Source organism: Chiloscyllium plagiosum, chromosome 7 (assembly GCF_004010195.1).
Source record: "Chiloscyllium plagiosum isolate BGI_BamShark_2017 chromosome 7, ASM401019v2, whole genome shotgun sequence".
Taxonomy (NCBI): Eukaryota; Metazoa; Chordata; class Chondrichthyes; order Orectolobiformes; family Hemiscylliidae; genus Chiloscyllium; species Chiloscyllium plagiosum.
The window spans coordinates 5815787-5840528 of NC_057716.1; the positions used below are offsets into that span (position 1 = coordinate 5815787).

Genomic DNA, 24742 nt, shown 5'->3' on the forward strand with positions numbered 1-24742 from the left:
GTGTATGAATAGAATGGGTTTAGAGGGATATGGGCCAAGTGCTGGAAGATGGGACTAGATTAGGTTAGGATATCTGATCAGTGCAGACGATTGGAACCGAAGGGACTGTTTCCATGCTGTACATCTGTGACTCTATGTAGGGTAGCGAGTAAGTGTGGGTGGGATTTGGATGTGCCAGGTCAGAGTTTGTATCTGACCAGAGTATTCCACAAGGGTTCAGAGGCAGGGCATCAATGTGAGTGATTTGCAGTGGGGCAGGGGGGGGTATCAGTTTTACAACAGACTAGGAGTTAGAGCAAGTCGTGCTCCCCTTATCCCCAACAACAATGAAGCTGTCGGAACCATCAAGTCTCCAGCTCTAAAGCAGAGGTTTGTAGACGCTGGGCAATTATCCATCAGAAGTTTAAATGTCCCAGTAATAACCAATTAACAATCTCCGACCGTCTGAAGACGGAAATATCTGGTCCTTAACGCAGGCTGACACTTGGGTGAAGAACAGTCCCACTGTCCAAAGATGTGCAGGGTCAGGTGAATTGGCCATGCTCAATTACCCGTAGTGTTAGGTAAAGGGGTAAATGTTGGGGTCTGGGTGGGTTACGCTTCGGCGGGTCAGTGTGGGCTTGTTGGGCCGAAGGGCCTGTTTCCACACTGTAATGTAATCTGTAATCTAACTGTGACTGTTTAACACTGAAAGGTGCGATTAGGCGTGTCCTCTGGGATGATGGATAAAAGATGTTGTTGTAAAGGACAGTGGGTTTCGGGGGAGAGAACTGTTCGAGTCTCTCACCCTTTCTGTGGCTTTCCTCTCCTCCCGGAGCCGTTCAAATTCCTCAAATGTGATCTTTCCTTCCAAGTAGTCGATCAGCTCGGGGCTAAAGCCAGACATTTTCGACCCGGACAGATTACAGTGTGACACTCATCTCTCAGTCCTTTCAGCCTGTACCGTCCGATGGAACGCCGAGGCCGTATGTTTGTTCCGGGCTTTCCATTCCCCCTCCTTTAAAAAGGCCTGATTTTCTGGTCCCTTTGGTCCTTGCTTCGATTTTCATATACTTTCATACAGAAAGTTATAAATTATCTCCTCATTGTTCAACTGTTTTCATTGGCAACTTATTGTGACCAGAGCCTAGTTCAAGTGGTTGACATGATCTTGTAATTTATTATGAAATTTCTTCAAAACTGACAGACTTCAAATGTAAAACTGAAGTCTGTTTTAAACAAATGAAGTGGAGGAAATCATTTCTTTAACGGACTTTGATTCTGGGCATGAAATGGAGATGCAATTAAAGAGACACAATTTTTAGTTTTGTTTTGGTTTTTTGTTCTTCGGTTGTATGTCAAGTTGATGTGGCCAATGCAACATTGATTGCCTGGGTGTGCTGGGGAGAAAAACTGGATTTATGTTGAGTCTTTCATGATTTTAATGTCATGATTGTAATGAGGGTCAGCCAGGAATAAGAGTTCCCTGACTGGGGCTGTCAACCTGGTCCAATCCAGGAGCCCTTGCCGATAGATGAAGAGGAGTGTTAGATGTTAGTTTGGATCAAGGGGATAATGGCAGGAAAGAAAATCGGCTCTGGTCATTCTGGGTTATACTAATGTCAGTTCATAGGTTGGTGGTGGGTCAGGTCAAGAGGGATTATGGTACTCACCAGTTATGCTGGCTGATCTGAGTTAGACTAAGTATTAACCAGGATAAGACCTGCATTTCTGGCCAAAGTCTCTGCTACAGAGCTTAGAGCTGGAAACTTTAATGGAGGGCACTGAAAATGAATCCATTGAAAGTTTAGGTTGCCTATGCAATTTCAGCATATTTTCTTTTGTGTGCATGCAATGTGAGTATCACTGCTCAGGCCAGTGTTTATTGTCCATTTCTAAATGCCCCTGAGAAGGTGGTGGTGGTGAGCTACCTTCTTAAACTGCTGCTGTCCAATTGGCGCAGGTAAAGAATGCTGTTAGGGAGAGTTCCACGATTTTGATTCTGTATCATTGAAGGAACAGTGATATAATTCCAAATCTGGACAGTGAGTACCGTTTTGTAGGGATACTTGCAGATAGTGGTGTTCCCATGCTGCCTTTGTCCTTTGAGATAGTAGATTTGGATTTGGATAGTGATGTCTAAGAAAGCTTGATGAATTTTTCCTGAATATCTTGTGGATAGTACACACTACTGCTACTGAGTGGCAGTGGTGGAGAGACTAAATGTATTTATGGACGTGGTGCCAGTCAAGTGAATGTTTTTTTTTCCTGGATGGTGTCAAGCTTCTTCAATGTTTTTTGATCTGCACTCATCCAGGCAAGTGAGAAGTATTCCATCAGACTCTTGACTTGTGCCTTGTAGATGGTGGTTAGGTTTTGGAGAGTCAAGATGTGAATTACTCACTGTATGATTCCTAGCTTCTGACCTGCTGTTGTAGACATGTACTTGTATTACTGATCCAGGTACAGTTTTTGTCAATGTTAGCTGCAGCCTATTGATAGTGGAGTTTCAATGACGGTGATTCCATTGAATGTCAAGGGGTGATGGTTAGATTCTCTTGTGGAGATGGTCATTATCTGGCACTTGTATGGTGTAAATGTTACTTGACACTTGCCTGTCCTACTCTGAATATTGCACATGAGTACATCAGAACCTTCACTGGTTTCTGTCATGCATCTCCCAACAATATAGGTACTGAAAAACTTGTGCCATTATCAAGTCTGCACACCATAAATTTACCACCATAAATAGCAATTAAATAAATGACTCTGCTTGAGGTGTCAGTTCAATATTGCATTTTGACTGTTTTCCTTCTCTTTTCTTTTTACAGCATCTTTTACATTCATGTATGAGGGCAGATGATGCCTAGTTTAATGCCTCAGCTAAAAAGGTGGCATTAGACCTTCTGGAACCACTACAGTTCAGATGGTGTTGATGCACCACCAATTGTCAGATGACCTTTTTCACGATTCAAACTGAAGAAAATGAAGATTAAGATCTGTGCCTCAATCATCTGGTTTTGTTGGTTCATCTGCAAGAGATCCTGGAAGGGCAATCCCACTGTGATTCTAAAGTAGTGCCAACATATGTCCGAATTTGGTTGACATATAAATTGGAAAGAAACATGGAGTTGATGGTGTTCTCATTCTTTAGTGTAAGAAATCTACAGTCCTTATCTCCATACTACTTGATGCATCGCACACCCATCACTAACCAGCAGCACTCCCAGATGCTTGAAACCTAACACTCATGTACTCTACCTCAGGCTTGTGCATGTATGAGTATCAAACATGCCTTTCACTGCCTCTAACTGGTCAGCTATGGCATCATCCAAACACCGTGCTATTCTACCTTACCTCCTGTAGGTAGTAGTGGAATGCACTAGATTAGATTCCCTACACTGTGGAAACAGCCTCTTCGGTCTAACAAGTTCACATCGACCCTCCGCAGAGCAATCCACCCAGACCCATTCCCCTACATTTACCCCTTCACCTAACACTACAGGCAATCTAGCATGGCCAATTCACCTAACTTGCACATCTTTGGACTGTGGGAGGAAACCGGAGCACCTGGAGGAAACCCACACAGACAAGGAGAGAATGTGCAAACTCCACACAGACAGTGCCCAAGGCGGGAATTGAACCTGGGTCTCTGGCGCTGTGAGGCAGCAGTGCTAACCACTGCCACTCTAGCATAGCCAATTTTCCTAACCTGCACATCTTTGGACTGTGGGAGGAAAGCAGAGCACCCAGAGGAAACCTTTGCAGCCACAGGCAGAATGTGCAAACTCCACACAAACAGTCACCCAAGGCTGGAATTGAACCTGGGTCTCTGATGCTGTGAGGCAGCAATGCTAACCACTGAGCCACCATGTTGCCTTAATAGAAAGAAGCAGTGCAGAATTGATAAGGATATGGACACCTGCATCTTTGAATCCTGCAAAGAAGTTTGCTTTTAACATCACTGGGAGACTACTTGGCACCTAGAATCATTGAGGAGAAAGTGAGGACTGCAGATGCTGGAGGTCAGAGCTGAAAATGTGTTGCTGGAAAAGCGCAGCAGGTCAGGCATCACCCAAGGAGCAGGAGTACCGACATTTCGGGCATGAGCCCTTCTTCAGGAATGAGGAGAGTGTGTCAAGCAGGCTAAGATAAAAGGTAGGGAGGAGGGACTTGGGGGAGGGGCATTGGAAATGCAATAGGTGGAAGGAGGTTAAGGTGAGGGTGCTAGGCCAGAGTGGGGGTGGGGGCGGAAAGGTCAGGGAGAAGATTGCAGGTTAGGAATATTTTTGTTGATGCATGTTCAATTTCCTGGAGAATTAACCGATAGGTCTTTCTATCTTCTCATCATCTTCCTGTCAGAGCACAGCACCAACACCCACGTCACTCGCGTCGATAGCCATCTTGAACGGCTCTGCGTAATTAGGTGTGGCTAACACTGGGGCAGTGGTTAACACAGCTTTCAGGCTGATAAATGCCTTCTAACAGTCCACTGTCCACTGAAACTTCTTACCTTCAGCAATTCAGTGAGTGGAGCAGCCACACTGTTAAGCACTACCTTCCTGACCTCTCCACCCCCACCCCCACTCCGGCCTATCACCCTCACCTTAGCCTCCTTCCACCTATTGCATTTCCAATGCCCCTCCCCCAAGTCCCTCCTCTCTACCTTTTATCTTAGCCTGCTTGGCACACTCTTTTCATTCCTGAAGAAGGGCTCATGCCCAAAACGTCGATTCTCCTGCTCCTTGGATGCTGCCTGACTTGCTGTGCTTTTCCAGCAACACATTTTCAACCTAGAATCATTGAGACTATTGAAGGTGATGATATAAGGCAGAAATATATGTACCACCCGCTCTCAACTTGTAGCACACCATGATCCTTCTATCTGGAACAATGAGTGATTTGCAATTGGTGTGGATGTTGAGCTCTGGCTTCCCACTCAAACCCAGCCCTAAAAATGCACTGCAGATCGGAAAGTGATTAAAGGATGATTTGTTTGCCAGCTTCCTAAGAGGGTTACGGTGGCAGACAAGCATGACTGCAAAGGACTTTGGTGAGAAACTAAGATGAGGTGGCACATACAGAACACTGTGGGGCATGCAGTCTAAGTTCAGTATGCATTGCCTGGCCACCCAGACAGTCTTCTGTCACTGTTCAGAAACATTGAGAAATCCAATGCCAAGTTGACATCATGTAGAGCTTGCCCACTCTGCAGCCACTTTTCCATTTCCCTGTAATGTTGTCTACTAGGGGAACTACTATAATATTTTGGATTTGGGGGCTACACATGCCTAAGGTAAAGAGAGAACTTTTCGTAAGTCATTTTCAGATAGTTCGTTAACATTATAAAGAAGCAACAAAATAGATGTGATAAACTGAATAGACAGTGAAAGCAGGCAACCTGTGACAGTCAAAATGGTTCACTGATACGAGAGCATGAATAGATGTGTTGATTTCTGTAGCTCTTCAGTAACTGCTCTGTACCAGAACTATTAGGGTCTTCCTTCATCTTTCCTGTTTCACCGATCTAAAGATGGCAGCTGTCCGCAAGCCATCTGCAGAAAACTACCCCTTTTTAATGAGGGCATTTTCATATAATTTATTTCTAGGGCCTGGTAATTTGCTTTGTGTCAATTGCATGTTCAAACACTTCTATCCAATGAATATAGGACAAGTGCCCAAGAAGTCAGGATGGTTACTTCACACTCTGTCCATCCCCCAGTTTGAGAGCATTCTTTAGTTCTTTCTAAACATCTGCATGGTAAATGGGTACATGGGATGTCAATCAACTCCCTGACATTTAGATAATAATCTGAGTGCTGGGACTTTATCTCTGTCTCGAGTGTGGTGCGGGAAAAGCACAGCAAGTCATGCAGCATCTGAGGAGCAGGAGAATTGACGGTTCAGGCATGAGTCCTTCATCAGGAATCGGGATTCCTTCCTAATGAAGTGCTTATGCCCGAAACATCAATGTCCTGCTCCTCGGATGCTGCCTGACTTGCTGTGTGTTTCCAGTACCACATTCTTGACTCTGATCTCCAGCTTCTGCAGTCCTCACTTTTTCCCTTTATCCCTGTCTAGAAATACTACTGTCTTTGCAGAAAGAGAAAAGTCAATGCAGCCACAACAGTTACGAGTTCCATACTGTACAGAATATACTGGAAAGTGCTGGATTTGTAAAGCCTAAATTTCCTTGAATGTTACTGCATTCTGCAAGCCTGTTGTAGTCTGTGTGGACAGCTTACCTATTCCTTGTTCCCCCACCCCTGAGAGAATGTCGAAATAATTTCTGAATTCCAGTACCTCAACAACAATACCTCCAAAAACACTGCAGAATACATCCAAATACTTTGCAATAGAAAATAAAACTTATGATTAATTACCTTTTGTCTTTAAATGGAATACCCTGCCATTTAAAGAAATTTCGCCCCTGAAAGGATGCTTTTTGCAGAGTAAACAATAAAGAGCTGCCTGCATGTTTGTTGACTTGGAGTCAATGTATTACAAGAGGCAGCTGGGCTGCATCACAGCAGGATACAGTCTGTTTGGGTGCAGTGTTTGGACCAAGCATGCCCCCCACTTTTTAATCCAGCAATGTCACAAAACTCAGGCAAGAACCAGCTATCTACAGAGGGCAGGTTGGTAGAGTGGTACAAGTTCTCCAGTGCGCCATTACAAACTGTACTACACAAGACAATTTTGCATCTGATGCATTTCTAATGTGTAGCCTCGAAATCCAAAATCTTATAGCAGTTCTTATTGCAGTAGGCAACGTGTGGTTAAAAAGGCATTTGGCATGCTTGCCTTCATTGATCAGTACTTTGAGTATAGGAGTTGAGATGTTATGTTAAAGTTGTACAGGACATTGGTGAGGCCTCTCTCTGCCCAGTTCTGGTTGCCTAGTTGTAGGAAGGATATTATCAACCTGGAGAGGGTTCAGAAGAGGTTTACCAGGATGGTGCCAAGTATGGAAGATTTGCATTTTGAAAAAAGCTAGATAGGCTGGGACTTTTTTCACTGTGTTCTGTAGGAGTGGGCAAGCTCTACATGATGGCTGAAAATGTGTTGCTGGAAAAGCGCAGCAGGTCAGGCAGCATCCAGGGAACAGGAGAATCGACGTCTCGGGCATAAGCCCTTCTTCAGGAAGAAGGGCTTATGCCCGAAACGTCGATTCTCCTGTTCCCTGGATGCTGCCTGACCTGCTGCGCTTTTCCAGCAACACATTTTCAGCTCTGATCTCCAGCATCTGCAGACCTCACTTTCTCCTCAAGCTCTACATGATGTCAACTTGGCATTGGATTTCTCAATGTTCCTGAACAGTGACAGAAGACTGTCTGGATGGCCATACTGAACTTAGACTGCATGCCCCACAGTGTTCTGTAGGAGGTTCAGAGGTGACCTGATATGGTTTATAAAATAATGAGAGGTACAGGTAGAGTCAATGGTAGTTGCATTTTCCCTAAGATGGAGAGTTTTAAGACGAGGGGGCACATTTTTAAGTTGAGAGGAGAGAGACTTTAAAGACGTGAGGCAAATATTTTTTACAGTGTGGTTCGAGTGTGGAATGAACTTCCTGAAGAAGTGGTGGATGCAGGTACAATTACAACATTTAAAAGACATTTGGATGGATACATGAATTGGAAAGGTTTGGAGGGATATGGGCCAGAAGCAGGTAGGTGGGACTAGCTTAGTTTGGGATTGTGTTTGGCATAAACTGGTTGGACTGAAGGGTCTGTTTCTGTGCTGTATGATTCTATGACGGAAATAGAGAAGTGGCAGGAGAGTGGGTAACATGAAACTAGATAGAGGGAGAAAAGAGCCTGTGTAAGCTAATGAAATTGGATAGCCAAATGGGAAGAAGTCCATGTGGAGCACAAATGTCACCATGAAGCAGTTGGGCTGAAAATTCTGTGTCTGCACTGCACATTCTATGTAATTGTATCAGTTTCATTGTCCATTGTCACTTATCTCCTTAACTCCAGTCACATCACTGTACCAATTCCAAACCCCTTGACCTTTACTGGAAGCCTCTCCCAAGCTGTAATGAACTCCAATACTCTATTTAAATAAAATATTCATAAATATAGTTCAGTCTTTCATAATATCAAAGTATTAAATACAAACAGGGACATCATTTAAGACTTTAAAATGTAAACTGAACTATATTTATGAATCCTGATCCAATTATCCTCTGACTCACATCCCATTACATGTGAAGAATTCATGATTTTTTTTTAGTTAAATGCAAAGCTGAAGGGAATTGACTGTCAGGTGTTATTGCCTCGAAGTGTATTTTTCTAATTCCAGCATTCAGTTAATGGAGAAATCACTAGATTATTCTGTAATACTTCCAATCTATGGATACCCTCTTATTGTAAAAATAATGCTTATTATTTACCATTTTTCCTCATGCTCCTTGTGGAAAAAACACACTAACTTAAAAGAATTGCTGTTACTCTGCAAATTCCAGAGGTAATACTACAATTACACCCATATTGGCACAACACATAGATTTAAAATAAAAAGACAATTTCCTTCAAGTATGACCAGATGAGGAAGGTTGAATTGACTCCCTTTTTAAATCTCCTCAGTTAGCCACTACAAATATTCCAAATTATTTTCTAGTACAAGGGTATGGATTTCAACCAGTTAAATAGATACTTAATGTCCTCTGTAGTTAGGAGCCAATTACAAAGTTTCATACATTGAAAGAAAGAGTAATTTTATTATCTGCTAACCCAAGAAAAATAATGGTAGTACAACCATACACACACAAAAAAGCTAAAAAGGGATACTGTCCAGTACAAAAGCAAGATGAAAAGAACATACCGTTTAAAGTTCTTCAAGCCTCCTTGATGCACCAAGTTTAAACCTGAGACAATAGTTGTCCACCTGATGTCTTCAATGTTGAGCAATGGTGAATTTTGCCATTGTCCTTCATATCCTTGATTGTTGTGATGTTTCTTTTTAATCTGTCTGTCACCAGGCACTTTTCCAACATAAGAGGCTAAAATAGCACCTTCTCTAACTGTAGCAACAAATCCATATCTTTGCCAAAAAAAACAGTTCCTTAAAATACAAGCTTGTTTTTATGTGTATTTCATCTGTGGGAGTTATGATTCTTTAGCTTTGCCAAATTAAAGGTAAGGTTCCATCTCCAATATGTGAGAATTTGCCTGAAGTGTAATTCAGAGTTGGAGACAAGAAACTCTTGTTCACGCTTAACTAGCTTGACTGACTGGTTTAATTGCCTTTTGATAAAAGGGTAATTTTGTCTTTGTTTATGTCATGTCTTTGCTTCTCCTGTTTTCATGATTTGCCCAGGTGTTGCTGTGATCATTCTAATCCAGATTTTGTTTCCTTTTTTAAACCATGCACATCCCAGGGATAAAGTAAGATGATGGATTTTGAAAAACAATAGTCCATATTTTGTCACTATTGTGACTCCTTTCAAATAAATCATTGGCTGTAAAAACGGTAGAAGCACAAATTCTCGTCACATTTAAAAAGTACTTGGATATGCACTTGAAGTGTAGTGACCTACAGCTTCATTAAGAACAGAGCTGTAGAGGATTCAGCAGAATTTATTGAAATCCTTGTATTAACAATATCACATCCACAATGCATTGAAATCAGTGAATTCTTTATTTGTTTAAGATTGGGCTGTAACTGTCCCCCTCAGCCTATTACACCAAACATATTCTCCCAGTGTCAGCGTGGGTTTCCTCCGGGTGCTCCAGTTTCCTCCCAGAATCCAAAGATGTGCAGGTTAGGTAAATTGGCCATGCTAAATTGCCCATAGTTCAGAGATGTGTAGATTAGGTGTATTAGTCAGGGGTAAATGTAGAGTAAGAGGGCAGAGGAATGGGTCTGGGTGGGTTACTCTTTGGAGGGTCAGTGTGGACATGTTGGGCTAAATGGCCTGTTTCCACACTGTAGGGATTCTATGATACAACTAAAACTTGTACATTGGGCAGCATAGTGGCTCAGTTTTTAGCACTGCTGCCTCAGAGCCAGGGACCCAGGTTCAATTCCAGCTTTGGGCAACTGTCTGTGTGGAGTTTGCAAATTCTCCCAGTGACTGTGTAGATTTCCTCCAGGTTCTCCGGTTTCCTCCCACAATTCAAAGATGTGCAGGTTAGATGAATTGGCCATGCTAAATTGCCCATAGTCTGGATTTAAGTCAGGGGTAAATATAGGTTAGGGGACTGGGTCTGGGTGGGTTGCTCTTCAGAGGATCGGTGTGGGCATGTTGGGCCGAAGGGTCTGTTTCCACACTGTCAGGATTCAGGTTCTAATTCTAACTTCCTATGGCTAACTGTGAGCTATGTAAATGTAAAAATAGTTAAAATTCGTATAATAACAATTTAAGTTTACATAAACCATGTACAAAAGTATAAGTACAAAACAGGTTTTGAGAAAAATCATTTGTTACTTATATTATTGGTGCATACAGGCACCAATGATATAAGTAAAAAACGAGATGAGGTCCTGAAAGCAGAATTCAGGGAGCTAGGAGAGAAGTTAAAAAGGAGGACCTCAAAGGTAGTGATCTCGGGATTACTACCAGTGCCACGTGCTAGCCAGCATAGAAAAAAAGAATAGGCAGGATGAACGCGTGATTTGAGAGATGGTGTAGGAGGGAGGGGTTCAGATTTGTGGGACATTGGGACTGTTTCTGGGGAAGGTGAGACTATTACAAATTGGATAGTCTACAGATAAACCAGACTGAAACTAATGTCTCTGGAGGAGTTTTTGCTACTGCTGTTGGGGAGGGTTTAAACTAATGTGGCAGGGGGCTGGGAGCCAGAAAACCATACAAGTAGACAGTGAGGTAGAAACTGGAGCCTGTAAGAATCAAGAAATTAGCATTAGTGAGGGGAAGAACAGGCAGAGAGCAGATGAACACAAAAGAACTGGTGGTCTGAAGTGCATATACTTTAATGCAAGAAGTATAGTGGGTAAAACAGACGAAATTAGGGCTTGGGTTGGTGCCTGAGAATATGATGATGTTATTGCAATCACAGACTTGGTTGAAGGAAGGGCATGATTGGCAACTAAATGTTCCAGGATATGGATGCTTCAGACAGGACAGGGAGGGAAGTAAAAGGGGGGGAGGAGTTGCATTGCTGGTCAGGGATGGTCTCACGACTGTGCTAAAGGAGGACACTATGGAGGAGTTGAGTAGTGAGGCATTATGGGTGCCGCTGAGAAATAAAAAGGGTGCAGTTACATTGTTGGGGCAGTATTACAGGCCTCCCAACAGTGAGCGTGAGGTTGAAGAACAAATAGGTAAGCAGATTATGGAAAGATGTCAAGGCAACAGGGTGATGGTGATGGGAGGTTTTAATTTTCCCAACATTGACTGGGATACACTTAGTGTCAGAAGTCTGGATGGAGCAGAATTTGTAACAAGTCCGATGAGGGAAGGGGCCATATTGGACCTGGTGTTGGGGAATAAGCCAGGCCAGGTGGTAGAAGTTGCGGTGGGGGATTTCTTTGGGAACAGTAACCACAATTCTGTAAGTTTTGGAATACTTGTAGACAAAGATGAGAGTGGTCCTAAGGGAAGAGTACTAAACTGGTCCAAGGTCAAATACATCAAAATTAGGCAGGAGCCGGGAAATGTGGATTGGGCACAGCTATTTGAAGGGAAGTGCACATTTGATATGTGGGAGGCTTTCAAAGACAGTGCAGGATAGGCACGTCCTGTTGAAAGCAAAGGATAGGAAAGATGAGATTCATGAACTGTGGATGACAGGAGAAATTGTACGACTAGCCAAGAGGAAAAGGTCCAGGCAGCTAAGAACAGAATGAGCCCTGCAGGAATATTGGAAGAGTAGGACAAGTCTTAAACGAGGAATCAAGCGGGCTAAAAGGGGTCATGAAATAGTGTTAGCAAGCAGAATTAAGGAGAATCCGAAAGCCTTTTCTTCTGTAAGAAGCAAGCAGTTAACAAGAAAAAGGATTGGTCCACTGAAGGATAATGAAGGAAGGCTGTGTGTTGGACCTGAGAGAATGGGTGAGATTGAATGATTACTTTGCATCAATGTTCCCTGGGGAGAGGAACATGATGAATCTTGAGATTAGAGATAGAAGTTTGATTAGTCTGGATCACGTTGACATAAGTAGGGAAGATGTATTAGGTTGGCTAACAATTATTAAGGTGGACAAATTCCCAGGACTGGATGGGATCTAACCCAGGTTTCTGAGGGAGGTGAGAGAGGAAATAGCTGGGGCCCTGACAGATATCTTTGTTGCATCCTTAAATACAGGTGAGGTGCCGGAGGACTGGGGGATTGCTCATCTTGTCCCCCTGTACAAGAAGGGTAGAAGGGATATTCCAGGTAACTACAGACCAGTGAGCCTGACGTCAGTGGTGGGAAAGTTGCTGGAGAAGGTACTGAGGGATAGGATCTATTTATATTTGGAAAGGAATGGGCCTATCAGTGATAGGCAACATGGTTTTGTGGGAGGGAGATCATGCCTTACCAACTTAATAGAGTTCTTTGAGGAAGTGACCAAGTTGATAGATGAAGGAAGGGCTGTAGATGTCATATACATTGACTTTAGTAAAGCGTATGATAAGGGTCCCCATGATAAACTAATGGAGAAAGTCAAGTCACATAGTGTGCAGGGTGTTCTAGCTAGGTGGATAAAGAACTACAGGAGACAGAGTAGTAGTTGAAGGGAGTTTCTCGAAATGGAGAAAGGTGATCAGTGGTGTTCCACAGGGGTCAGTGCTGGGGGCCACTGTTTGTGATATACATAAATGATCTGGAAGAGGGCACTGTTGGTATGATCAGCAAGTTTGCAGATGGCCTGAAGATTGGAGTAGAAGAAAGCATAGGGGACTGTCAAAGAATACAGGAGAATATAGATAGACTGGAGAGTTGGGCAGAGAAGTGGTAGATGGAGTTCAATCCAGGCAAATGTGACATGATGCATTTTCGTAAGTCTAATTCTAGAGTGAATTATATAGTAAACGGAAGAGCCTTGGGAAAAATTGAGTAGACAGATCTGGCAGTTCAGGTTCATTGTACCCTGAAGGTTACTGCACTGGTGGATAGAGTGGTCAAGAAGGCAAATGGTATGCTTGCCTTCATCAGATGGGATATTAAGCATAAGAGCTGGCAGGTTATATTAAAATTGCACAAGGCAATGGTTCAGCTGCATTTAGAATACTGTGTACAGTTCTGGTAGCCAAATTACCAAAAGGATGTGGATGCATTGGATAGGGTGCAGAAAGGATTTATGAGGATGTTGCCTGTATGGAAGGTGTTAGCTATGAGTAGAGGTTGAATAGGTTAGGATTGTTTTCATTAGCAAAAAGAAGATTGAGGGGGGCCCTGATTGAGGTTTACAAAATCATGAAGGGTATAGACAGGGTAGATAGAAATAAGCCTTTTCCCAGGGTGAAGGATTCCATAATGAGAGGTCACACTTTAAGGTGAGGGGTGAAATGTTTAAGAGGGACACACGCAGCAAGTACTTTACAGAGGTTGTAGGTTCCTGGAACACATTGCCAGCAGAAGTGGTAGAGGCAGGTACGGTAGATTCATTTAAGATGTGTCTGGACAGATGCATGAGTAGGTGGGGAACAAAGGGATCCAGATGCTTAGGAATTGGGCAACAGGATTAGACAGTGGATTTGGATTGGCACAGGCTTGGAGGGCTGAAAGGCCTGTTCCTGGGCTGTAAATTATCTTTGTTCTCTTTGTTCTTTAGTTGAGTGCAACAAGCTCTTCACAAAAGAGTACAATGCAGTATATATACAGAAGGTGTTTTAATTGCTTCATAAGAAGCTAGTTCTACTTCGGGATTATGGTATAAAAGAAATTCCAGCAGTACAAATAGAAATTTTGTCAATTGACAGGAGACAAGGAATTTGTTTTGAATGCTAAATGTAGTTATTCTTACTACTGAAATAGGTTTCCCATTAATTTCCAACAATTAGCTTTAGTACATCTGATTTTATTAAAACGGATGCATAGTATTTTGTTTATATCACTTTTTAGTTTCTAATCTTTTTATTATATTGGTATCCTTCTGTCCCTAAAACTAATACCTGCTCCATCTCCAGACTTTATATTCTTCCAATTTCTTTGATTCCCATTTGACCATCTCCCTGTGTGCAACTGTCTGAGATTTCATAAATATCTGCCAGAGTTCCTACTTCTTGAATCTTTAATACTCAACTGTCATCTATATTTAGATTTACTGGCATTCCATTTTTGGAATTCTTCAATAGTCATGATTTCCCTCATGTTCTCAATTTTATTTCTCTAACATCAGTGGTTGAAACTACTGATCTCAACATTTTTCTCTTATAAATTTGACAAATGTTTGAATAAGCTTTTTTTAAAGTCTTGAACTTTAAATGATAAGCTTTAGGGATAAGCTCATGAGCATTCAGTATTGCTCTTTTAACAGTTTCATAATCTGAAGATTATTGTTCTGACAGCTGGCATACATGTTCATATCTGTACTTGTCAAGAATCTCTGTAACATTAAGAGCCAAACAATTTTTACCACCCCATCTTTCTAGATACCTTTTCAAATGAAGCAAAACATTTATCCATCCCATCCTCTGTAAACCGTAAATGCAGATTTCTAGTTCAATAAAATCTTATCTCTTCCGGTTCAGCCTTTGTCAATGGTAACTTTGTGATCCCAACTGTTGGTAATACTGTACAAGTCAGATCCAGTAGTGAATCCTGACTGAACATTTCATAAGTTTCGTTTGTGATTGGTTAGAGTTATTTCACTGAACATATTCATGTAAGACTGCTGATTATTCCTTAACAATATAACAAAAGTTTATTGCACAAAAGAAAACAAAAACACACTAAATATGAGAGTTTATAAAGATCCTAACAAACAATAAAATGAAACTTCAATCTCAATCCCAGCAATACCCTTGACAGATACAGATTCAAGTTCAAGAGAAATATCATTCCCGTTTTAATTCTTAAATATTTTACTTCACTGACTCTCTTTTCAGTTTTCCTTCTAGAATTACTGAAACAGATTTACAACTCCCTTTCGGTTCTGCCAGCTTAAATGTGTACAAATTCTCACAGATTGGGAAATTCACAACCTAAAACCTTCTGCGACAGTGATTGTTCTCCTGATCTAAAATGCTTCTGAACTGAAGTCAAACTAAATAACCCTGGTCTGTGTTTTCTGTCTGTTGTAAACACAGCAGTAAAAACATTTCATCAATTAACAGTACAGGTATCTGCTAGGAATTTAATTAAATCACATGCTTTCTGGAAAATTATGAGGATGCTGCCTGACTTGCCGTTCTTTTCCAGCACTATACCTTTTGCGACTCTGATCTCCAGCTTCTGCAATCCTCACTTTCTCCTGGTCAGTGGGCTGAATGGCCTACTTCTGCTCCTACATCTTATGGTCTTATCTGTCTCTTATTTTAAAAATCTAAACTTTAATTGATAATGTTAAAAATCTTTTTATCACATGAAAATCATCAGGTGTTTTGTGAATATTTTAGGAGCATTGAAAAAAACAGTCAAGAAGATATTGAAATACTCTGATAGTATAGTCAGGAAAGATAACATGGTGAGGTGAGCAGTGCAGATGATTTCCCAGGAAGAAGGTGAAGAAGGCCCAAGATGTGGTGCTGAGAGAATCAAAATTAGTAGAATTGGAAGAGGAATGCATGACTGTCAGGAAGAGATGGTGAAGGGTGATCAACCAGCATTGCAGTAAGCCCATATAAAATAGGACAACGCAAGAGATGAAGAATGAATGCATATGCAGAAAATAAAGCCACTAGAAGGCCAATACTGACTGGTTGTAATAAATAGAATAGAGTGGAAGTCTAAGGAAGTAATGATGGGTTTGTAGAAAACATTGGTAAGATCACAATAAAAGAAATATTTTGTATTTTTGCATCCAGATGTTAAAGGCCCCAGCTTCCTTTGAAAATCCACTTGGTTCTTAAATGATTCTGGGAGTTTATCCAGCATTACATCATCCAGGAGGCTCATAGTTGTTTTTATCCTGAATGCCTCCTCTATCAGTCCTGCATTTGTGTTTGATAGTTGAACCTGTTCTAAAATTACTGTTTAATCTCTCAAAATGATTGATACCATCACTAAATTCCCTGCTGAGATATTTTAATGGCTTGGGCATGATACCAATATGCTGCACATGGTTTACTTCAACAAACTTCCATGCAGATACGAGGAAATAAAGAAGGCCAAGAAAGGACAAAGGACAATCTTAGTATGATTTTATATATTTATTTACATCACCCTGCCTTTGCTTAACATTTATTTACAGCTGCATTAAAATGTCACAATGAGAGGATGCAAACTTTGCATCATGTGGGCGTATGAAGGAAAAAAAAGGCATGAATCAAAGCAACATAACATCTAATGAAATACTTGGTAGATAAGGACGATCAAATACTTCATAAAGCAGTAAGATCATTTCAAGAAAGCAATTCACACAAAAGGAAAAGACAACTCAAACAGAAGATTGAAGGGTCACGTGAAGGAGGCTTTGACTAAACTGCAATCATGATTAATTCTCAGCTGCTGATATAATGAGATGATTTTGATGTCATTATAGTCATCCTTTCAAGAACGCTGCAAAAGAATCCTTCTGGCCTTCATAGTCTGAAAAGGCAGAGGCAATGTGGTCCGGGTAAAGAGCGGCTGCTATGAATGGTTTCCTGTTGTCCATTCTGAAAGATTTAGAGATCTTCCCGACATCAACTCCTCTCCCAGAAAAATAAGCTTGCAGCGTTCGGAAAAACTGAAGAGGAAAAGAATCAAAACTCCAGTTGAAGCCAATTAATTTATTACTTTGTTTGCAAGCTGTTTACTTATTCACTCTGACCTTTACACAATTGCAAAGTTACAATAGAAAATATTGACTCTTCTATTCAACTGGAATACTTCAAGCTCTTCCATTTCTTGATTCATTTGTTGCTTCTGGAATGGCACCCTCTATAGTGAAGCAAATGCAAAACATCTGTTCAATTCCTCTTCCATCTCCTTACTTTCCATTCTTTATTCTCCAGTCTGACCTTCTATGGGAAGCATTCATTTGTTAAGTCTTTACTGCTTTAAGTATTTATAGAAACTCTTGCCTTTTTTTATATTTCTAGCTATCATTCAGAAAATGAATTTGCCTCTGGCAAATAGATTTAATCTTCTGAGCAAGAGACATGGGTAGGGCATGAGAAAGAACTGTAGTGTATGGCCATGTGGGAATGATCCAGAACCTTCTGCCAGTAAAGGTGGTGGAAGTAGAGACAGCGTTACAAAACAAAATTGGTTGAGCGCTTGAAGGAGATAAAAATTGCAGAGCCACAGGGATCAAGCAGAGGAATAAGAATTACAGCATTGTTCGACTGAGAGCAAACAAGTACTCAATGGGCTGAATGGCCTCCTCCCATGTGAACTTGATTCTATGACTCTTAATTATTCAATGGTGTTGGCTTCTCCTCTTGGAAATTTCACTGAGGGAGGTTGAAAAGAGCCTATTTCATGAGAAAAAGAGACAGAAATTTCTGGAGGGAATGTGTGTAATTAGGTATGGGCAGCTGGAGGCCTGGTTACTAATGATGAGAGAGGCTACATTCCAGAATTAGGGAGTACAGGGGTCTCTTGAGGATTTTAGAGTTGGAGGAGTTTGCAGAGATAGGGAGGAACCAGATCATAAAGGAGTTTGAACACAGGGAAGAGAAATTAAATGGAAACTAATGATTCTAATAGGAGGCGAGAGAGGGTAGCAGAGGTAATAAAGGCATTTATAAAGTTTAAAACAAAAAAATCATGGGTTTGTGATTGAGATCTATGAAAGGGGTGTAGACTGACATAGCATGACTGCAATATACCTATTCAAAGAAACTATTCAAATGTACGTTCCAACATAATCTTACCCTAGTGTTCTCTTGCTCATGCTGGTTATCGTACATTTTTCCTATTTTTCCTCATTCAATTTAAGTTTAGAAGGGTATAAGGGGTGTGGGGAATTCTTAAGAGGGCAAAAAGGGGATATGAGATAGCCTTAACAGACAAAGCTAAGGATAATTCAAAGGGATTCTGCAAGTACATTAAGAGCAACTAGGAGAGAATATGGCACCTTGTAAAGATAGAGATCATCTGCCTGGAACAACAAGAGATGGGAGAGATAGTAAATGAATATTTCACATCAGGTTTAAATTTGGGAAAAAATATGGAAGCTAGGGAACTCTGAAATAAATATTAATGTTTTGAAAACAGTCCACATTACAGAAGATATGATGCTGGAGGTCTTAACAAACATAGAGATGGATAAATGGCAGGTACCTGATCAAATATCTCCTGGCATTTGTGGGAAGTTAAAGAAGAAATTACAGGGTCCCTTAGTAGAGATATTTTTATCATCTACTGTCCCGGTGAGGCACCAGAGGACTGGAGGATGGCTCATGTAGTGTCTTTATTCAAGAAAGGCTGTAAGGAGAAGCCTGGGAATTATAGATTGGTAAGTCTGACATCAGTGATGGATAAGTTGTTGGAGGGGTTTCTGAGTGAGAGGATTTACAAGCATTAGGGGAAGCACAGGCTGATTAGGGATAATCAGCATGGTGTTCTGCATGGGAAATTGTGTTTCACAAACTTGATTCAGTTTTTTGAGGAAGTAACCAAATAGAGGGTCGAGTGGTAAACGTTGTCTACATGGACTTTAGTAAAGCCTTTGACTAGGTTCTATTTGGTAGACTGATCAGTAAACTTAGATCACATGGGATTAAGGGAGAGCTTGTCAACTGGATACAAAATTGGCTTGACGGTAGGAGATAGAGGGTTGTTTTTATAAACTATCTTTGAGAATTTAGGAGGCATGGTTAGTAAGTTTGCGGATGATACCAAAATTGGTAGGTTAGTGGATAGTGATGAAGTTTGCCTAAGATTACAACGGGATCTTGATCAATTGGGCCAGTGGGACAAAGAGTTGCAGTTAGAGTTCAATTTGGATCAATGCAAGATATTGCATTTTGGTAAAACAAACAAAACAGGACTTAATACAGTTAATGCTAGGGCCCTGGATAGTGATGTCGAACAGAGACCTGGGGGTACAGGTACATCATTCTTTGAAAGTTGCATTGGAAGTAGACAGGATGGTTAAGAAGGCATTGAGCATGCTTGCCTTCATTGCTCAGCCCATTGAATTATAGGAGTCAGGACATCATGTTGAGATTCTCCAGGACGCTGGTGAGGCCACTTTTGGAGTACTGTGTATAGTGCTGCTCACCCTGCTATATGAAGGATATTATTAAATTGGAGAGCGTTCAGAAAAGATTTACCAGGATATTGATGGGACTGGAGGGTTTTGAGTTTCAAGGAGTGGTTCAATATGCTGGAACTTTTTTCACTGGAGAACAGGAGGTTGAGGGATGTTTTATTTAAAAATCGAGGTTTATAAACTGATGAGGGGCACAAATAAGGTGAATAGCAAAGGTCTTTTCCCTAGATGGAGGAGTTCAAAATTAGGGGACATTTTTTTAGGTGAGATGAGACAGATTTAAAAAGGACACGAGGGGCAACTTTTTCACACAGAGGGTGGTTCCTGTGTGGAATGTACTGCCAGAGGATGTGGTAGATGCAGGCACAGTTAAACATTTAAAAGACATTTGGATAATTACATGAATAGGAAAGGTTTAAAGGGAAATGGACCAAATGCGGAAAGTGGGACTGGTTTAGTATGGGAGCCTGGAGTTGGACCAAAGGGTCTGTTTCCGTGCAGGATGACTCTGTAAGAACAGCGTGCACTGAAACCAAACAGTTTCAACCTGTGTCCTGCAAGGGATGGGTTTACAATTCTTTTATTTTGTAATTGCAGTTTTCTCAAGACTTGTGCAAGGCAGTGTAGCTGAAATTAGGTGGGAGATGGATTGTGATGTCTTTGTATTGGGTTTATGTGAACGCGGGATACTGTACGATTGTTTTCAACATCTCGTTACTACCTTTAACTTGGTAACTCTAAATTGGGTGGAGGACTTGCCTGGAAAAAAAACGAAGTCACAATCGTATTGTAACAGAAATATCTCCCTATGACAAACTATCATTGCGTAAAAGTAACAGCACCAGCCAACCTTCCTCAATTGGGCCAATTAGTCTTCAGTCCTGTTGGGATAATTGAATCAATAAATCTATATGGCGTACACTGGCTTCCACAAACTTAAAGTTCAGCTTCTCCCCTTTAGTTGGGAGACACTTCATCAGATGATTAAGAATCTTCCACACTGACCCCGCGGGCTAACAGTTTAAATACCTCTGTGTATGTGTGAGATAAGTATTATTTTCACGACAATACTGATAGGTGCCCTTATTTAAAGCCAATTCAGCAAACTAATAAACTAATCTTAAAAATAATTCGGCAATAATTCAGTTCTGTCGGACAATGTATGAACAATTTCTATGTTTTTTAACAAGTCTTTTTAATTCAGCAGACAAACTAGCATGAAGTCAACTACAAGAGGATAAACAAACCGAACTGGCGCGTTACGAGTACACAGAGATTCAGTTTGATCGAATGAATGGAAAACTCTTACCAGCTCTCTGTTTCTTGGGTTTTCCAAAGACTTCCAAGCATCTTTAGACTCCAGGGGAATTGCATGGACTAAAGTGACGAGGGAGACAGCTAGGCAGAAAGTAAAAACCTGCACTTTGAGCATGATGGAGCTTGGGTGTTACTGGAAAGAAAATCAGGAGGGTCATTTCATACACATTTCAAACAAAATAGGTGCCTACGAGGCTGGAAAAAGCGTAATACTCACACAAAGCCTTTGCACTTGAAGACTGAAATGGAGCTCGCGCTCCCAACTGCTGTGCAGCTTGAAAAGCCTCTGACAGTGCTGCAGCTATTCTATTTTATACCGGTGGCATTTTGTGTGGGTGTCAGTGACGTTAGCAGAGTGTACCAGAGTGTAATGATCTTTCAATGGGTTTGATAAACTCAAGGGAATAAACTCAAAATTCACGCAAAGCGGAAATAATTACATATCCGCATAAAACAGCTCTATTAATCCAGACAAGAGATTCTCGACCCTGAAATTTAGTGTCTATTTGATAGTTAGTTATTTCCAAACCTTTATTACATTTTGCCAAAGTCTGAAGGTTGCACTGGCTTAACCGGGAATAGCAGTCCGTCCTTTCGAGTTACAATCAAGTCTTAGCGAGGCATGAATATATAATTGAGGCTGTTATAAACACAACACACCGGTGCACTGAGTAGTGGAGGTATAAGATATTAGACATTTTCAATGTGTTAGGATGAAATGCAATGATTCAGTAGCTTGTCCAAAAGGACGTCATTTATTTTCCAAACAGCACCACGAAAACAAATGAATCTCCTCCTAACTATATTAAAAAATGACTATGTGTAGAGGAGTAATTGATTGTAAATTCCGAAGATTCGAAACGCGCTTTATAAATGCACATTTTTTTTTAAAAAGTCTGAGAACTTCAAACTTGAGTTTTGGGTTTGGAGATCTGAGGGAAGCCCCACTTAAGAGTTAACAAAATCCCTAGGTTGCACACAGACGCGTGAGTTGGAGGTTTTGCAGGCTGGGTTTGTCGTGCGGATGTGAGAGAGCTCCCGAGAGGAGACCTCGCACCCCCTGTCCTGGAGTGGCCTGGGCAGATATCCAAGTGGCATAGTCGCTTAGCCTAGCTGTATACCCAACCCGTCTTCACAACCAACTGTAAACTGGAAATACAAATGCAGTCACATTGAAGTGAAACAGTGAGTGGTTTGAGCTTTGGAAACCGTGTGTGATTGGTTACTGATCGCTTTCCTGACTTGTTTACTTCGTCTCCACATTGACATGTTGTGAAAATGAGCATCTCAAAACCCAACTCTATCGCCGGGAGGTCTATCAATTCATATCACCCTTTACAAAGTTGGCATTATTCCTAAAGCGACACGTATCCCAATTAAAGCTAGACCTTGTGTTACCGTTTTCTAAGACCTGGAGGGAAAAGTAACCAAACTACATCTGTATTGGCACCAATATTGGCAACTGCTCTGATCGTTGGTGATAGAGCAGAGCGAGCCTTTCTCTCCGACCGGAGAAGTCTCCCTCTTATTATCGGAGCAACCCACAGTCTCACTCCCACCTCACCCCCTTCCCCATTCGGTTGGAAAATTATGGCTGGTGTGCGCGGCACTGGGAAGTCCTGGCCGCTGTGGAAAAGTGTGACGCTGGGAAATCACAGCAGGTCCGGCAGCATCTGGGGAGCAGGCGAATCGGCTTTTCGGGCATAAGGCCTTCATTCCTGAAGAAGAGCTCATACCCGAAACGCCGACTCTCCTGCTCCTCGGATGCTGTCTGACCTGCTGTGCTTTTCCAGCGCCACACTTTTCGACGCTGACCCTCCAGCATCTGCAATCCTCACTTTCTCCCGTAAGTTATATTTGCCAGGGCGATTACAGAAACGCTCCATGTCCCAAGGATAGCACTGTAATATAGAGGCAATTCTCAAACAAGTTTGATTTTTTCATTCACCAATGAAAAGTAACAGCAGTGCACAACATCAATCAGAAAGTAATGCCGTATATATGTGCTGGGAGTAATTTAGATTTACTGAGTGTTTATTCAAGGTCATCCGAATAGAGGTAAGGCGTGATTTAGTTGCGATCAGTGCTTTGAAGAGATAAAGTGGAAATGGAGATTTCAGTAGCTCTTCATTGTCCATGTGAGTTGTTAAAAAATGTACTTGAGCAAAATGGCATGTCATTTTTGGAAGATATTCAGTCATGTATGTGTGTGTGAGAGAGAGAGTGTGTGAGTGTGTGTGTGAGAGAGGGAGAGAGACTGTGTGAGAGAGAGTGTGTGTGTGAGAGAGAGTGTGTGATGTGAGAGAGTGTGAGAGAGTGTGTATGTGTGAGTGTATGTGTGTGAGATAGAGAGTGTGTGTGTGTGAGAGAGTATGTGTGAGATAGAGAGTATGAGAGTGTGTATGTGAGAGAGAGAGAGTGTGTGTGAGAGAGAGAATGTATGTGTGAGATAGAGTATGAGATTGTGTATGTGTGAGAGAGAGTGTATGTGTGCGTGTGGCATTTTTCCACATTATGAAGTTGTTTTATTTTCACCTGTTTCATTTGCATCAATAATAGTCGGTCAGGAATGTAAAGATCATTTCGAGATGTGTTAAATGCCACGTTATACCCTAACAATTTCTGCAGCACTCTTGAAGTGGTTCACTTGGTTGGAGTTTTGGTGAATAACTACATGAGTGGAAATCCGATATTAACCGACGCTGCAAACTCGCTGGGGAACAGAACAATGAATACGTTTTATGTTAATGTGCTGACACCAACAGCCCTCCTGTTTTTCAGTTCTTCCTCGCACTCAGTGAATGGTTCATTCTCTGACTGACACCAAGAGGGTGATAGGACCTTTCGACGGGTAAGCGCCAAGATAAAACATATCACTAACACACACAATGTACTTGGGTGAGCACTGTCGTTCATTCTGATGGACACAAACTTTCGCGGGTGATAAATTGATTTTAAACTAAATCAAAGGAAGGCGGATGCTGGAGATTTGAAACAAAACATTGTTGGAGAAATTCAGCAGGTCTGGCAACATGTGTAAGGAGAAAGCAGCGTTAACGTTTCGAGATCGGTGACCCTTCATCAGTCTCGACGACATCAACTCCGCTTTCTCGCTCCACACATGCTGCCAGACCTGCTGAGTCTCCCCAGCAATTTCTGTTCTGATGATAAATTGATTCCACTGTTTAAAGCGTTTTAGAGACGGAGACCTGGGAGGAATAGCTGGATTGGAGATCAATGTGAGGTCGTTTCATAAACTGTGCTTCAAGCCCCAGTTAGAAATATGCTGCTGGGAATCTGAACACTGCGCCTGGGCCAGTCTTTAAACTAAGTCTATGCCCAAGGTTGCTTTTCAGCACCAGGGACAGTACCAGCTCAATGGAAGACGCCGTTAAACATCACAATGGAAATCACACCAAAACAATTCTCGAAATAAGCTCGACGTGGGTGGGCGTGGAATCGCTCGAGTCCGCATTCCTTAAAATCAAAACACTCTATGTGACTTTTTATTTTGAAAATCAGGAAAGGAGCACTTGATCACAATACCACGCTAATCTTATCCGGTAGGATTGCTTGCTTCCAGTTGGCCACTATACTCCGTTACTGTCAGAACTATCTCACAGATACCTATAACGTTAACATCAGGTTAATGGACAGGTCTCATTCACAGGTTCATGAACCCACTGCCACTCGGGGTTCTCTCTAATCTCTGGCGGTTGTTATGAGCAGTAGGTGCTGCAAAGTTTAAGCTGAGAAATCGCGAAGAGTCACATCTGAACAATGTGCCCTTGTGTTGGAGAGACTGTTAGGTCTGAAGGTTGATAGGTCCCCGAAGCCTAATGGTCTACATCCCAGGGTACTGAAAGAGGTGGCTCGAGAAATCGTGGATGCATTGGTGATTATTTTCCAGAGTTCAATTGATTCGGGATCAGTTCCTGCGGATTGGAGGGTGGCTAATGTTGTACAACTTTTTAAGAAAGGTGGGAGAAAGAAAGCAGAAAATTATAGACCAGTTAGTCTGACCTCAGTGGTGGGAAAGATGCTGGAGTCTATTATAAAGGATGAAATTACGACACATCTGGATAGTAGTAACAGGATAGGTCAGAGTCAGCATGGATTTATGAAGGGGAAATCATACTTAACTAATCTTCTGGAATTTTTTGAGGATGTAACTCTGAAAATGGAC

At 41.6% G+C, this 24742-nt stretch overlaps 2 protein-coding genes and 1 long non-coding RNA gene across 5 annotated transcripts in view; 1 reads left to right on the top strand and 2 right to left on the bottom strand.

Annotated features, from left to right (window-relative positions):
- The window catches only part of gtf3c3 (general transcription factor IIIC, polypeptide 3), a 54313-nt gene extending 53351 nt beyond the window's left edge, over positions 1–962 (bottom strand). For all 3 annotated transcript variants that reach the window (XM_043692905.1, XM_043692907.1, XM_043692906.1), the window contains exon 1: positions 788–962. In XM_043692905.1, the coding sequence (XP_043548840.1) occupies positions 788–886 (99 nt within the window). In that variant the 5' untranslated portion in view covers positions 887–962. The remainder of the gene's footprint in view (positions 1–787) is intronic.
- Positions 64–3109, top strand: LOC122551270. Its single transcript, XR_006312071.1, has 2 exons — positions 64–369; positions 2811–3109. It is a non-coding gene; the product is annotated as an uncharacterized LOC122551270 (long non-coding RNA).
- A 13152-nt stretch (positions 3110–16261) lies between these two features.
- LOC122551971 (uncharacterized protein C2orf66-like) lies at positions 16262–20854 on the bottom strand. The gene is made up of 3 exons (XM_043694538.1): positions 20774–20854; positions 20549–20689; positions 16262–16764 (listed from the first exon to the last, which is right to left on the bottom strand). Exons 2-3 carry the CDS (start codon positions 20669–20671, stop codon positions 16579–16581), a joined length of 309 nt encoding a protein of 102 aa, XP_043550473.1. The 5' UTR covers positions 20672–20689; positions 20774–20854; the 3' UTR covers positions 16262–16578.
- Between the last annotated feature and the right edge of the window lie 3888 nt (positions 20855–24742).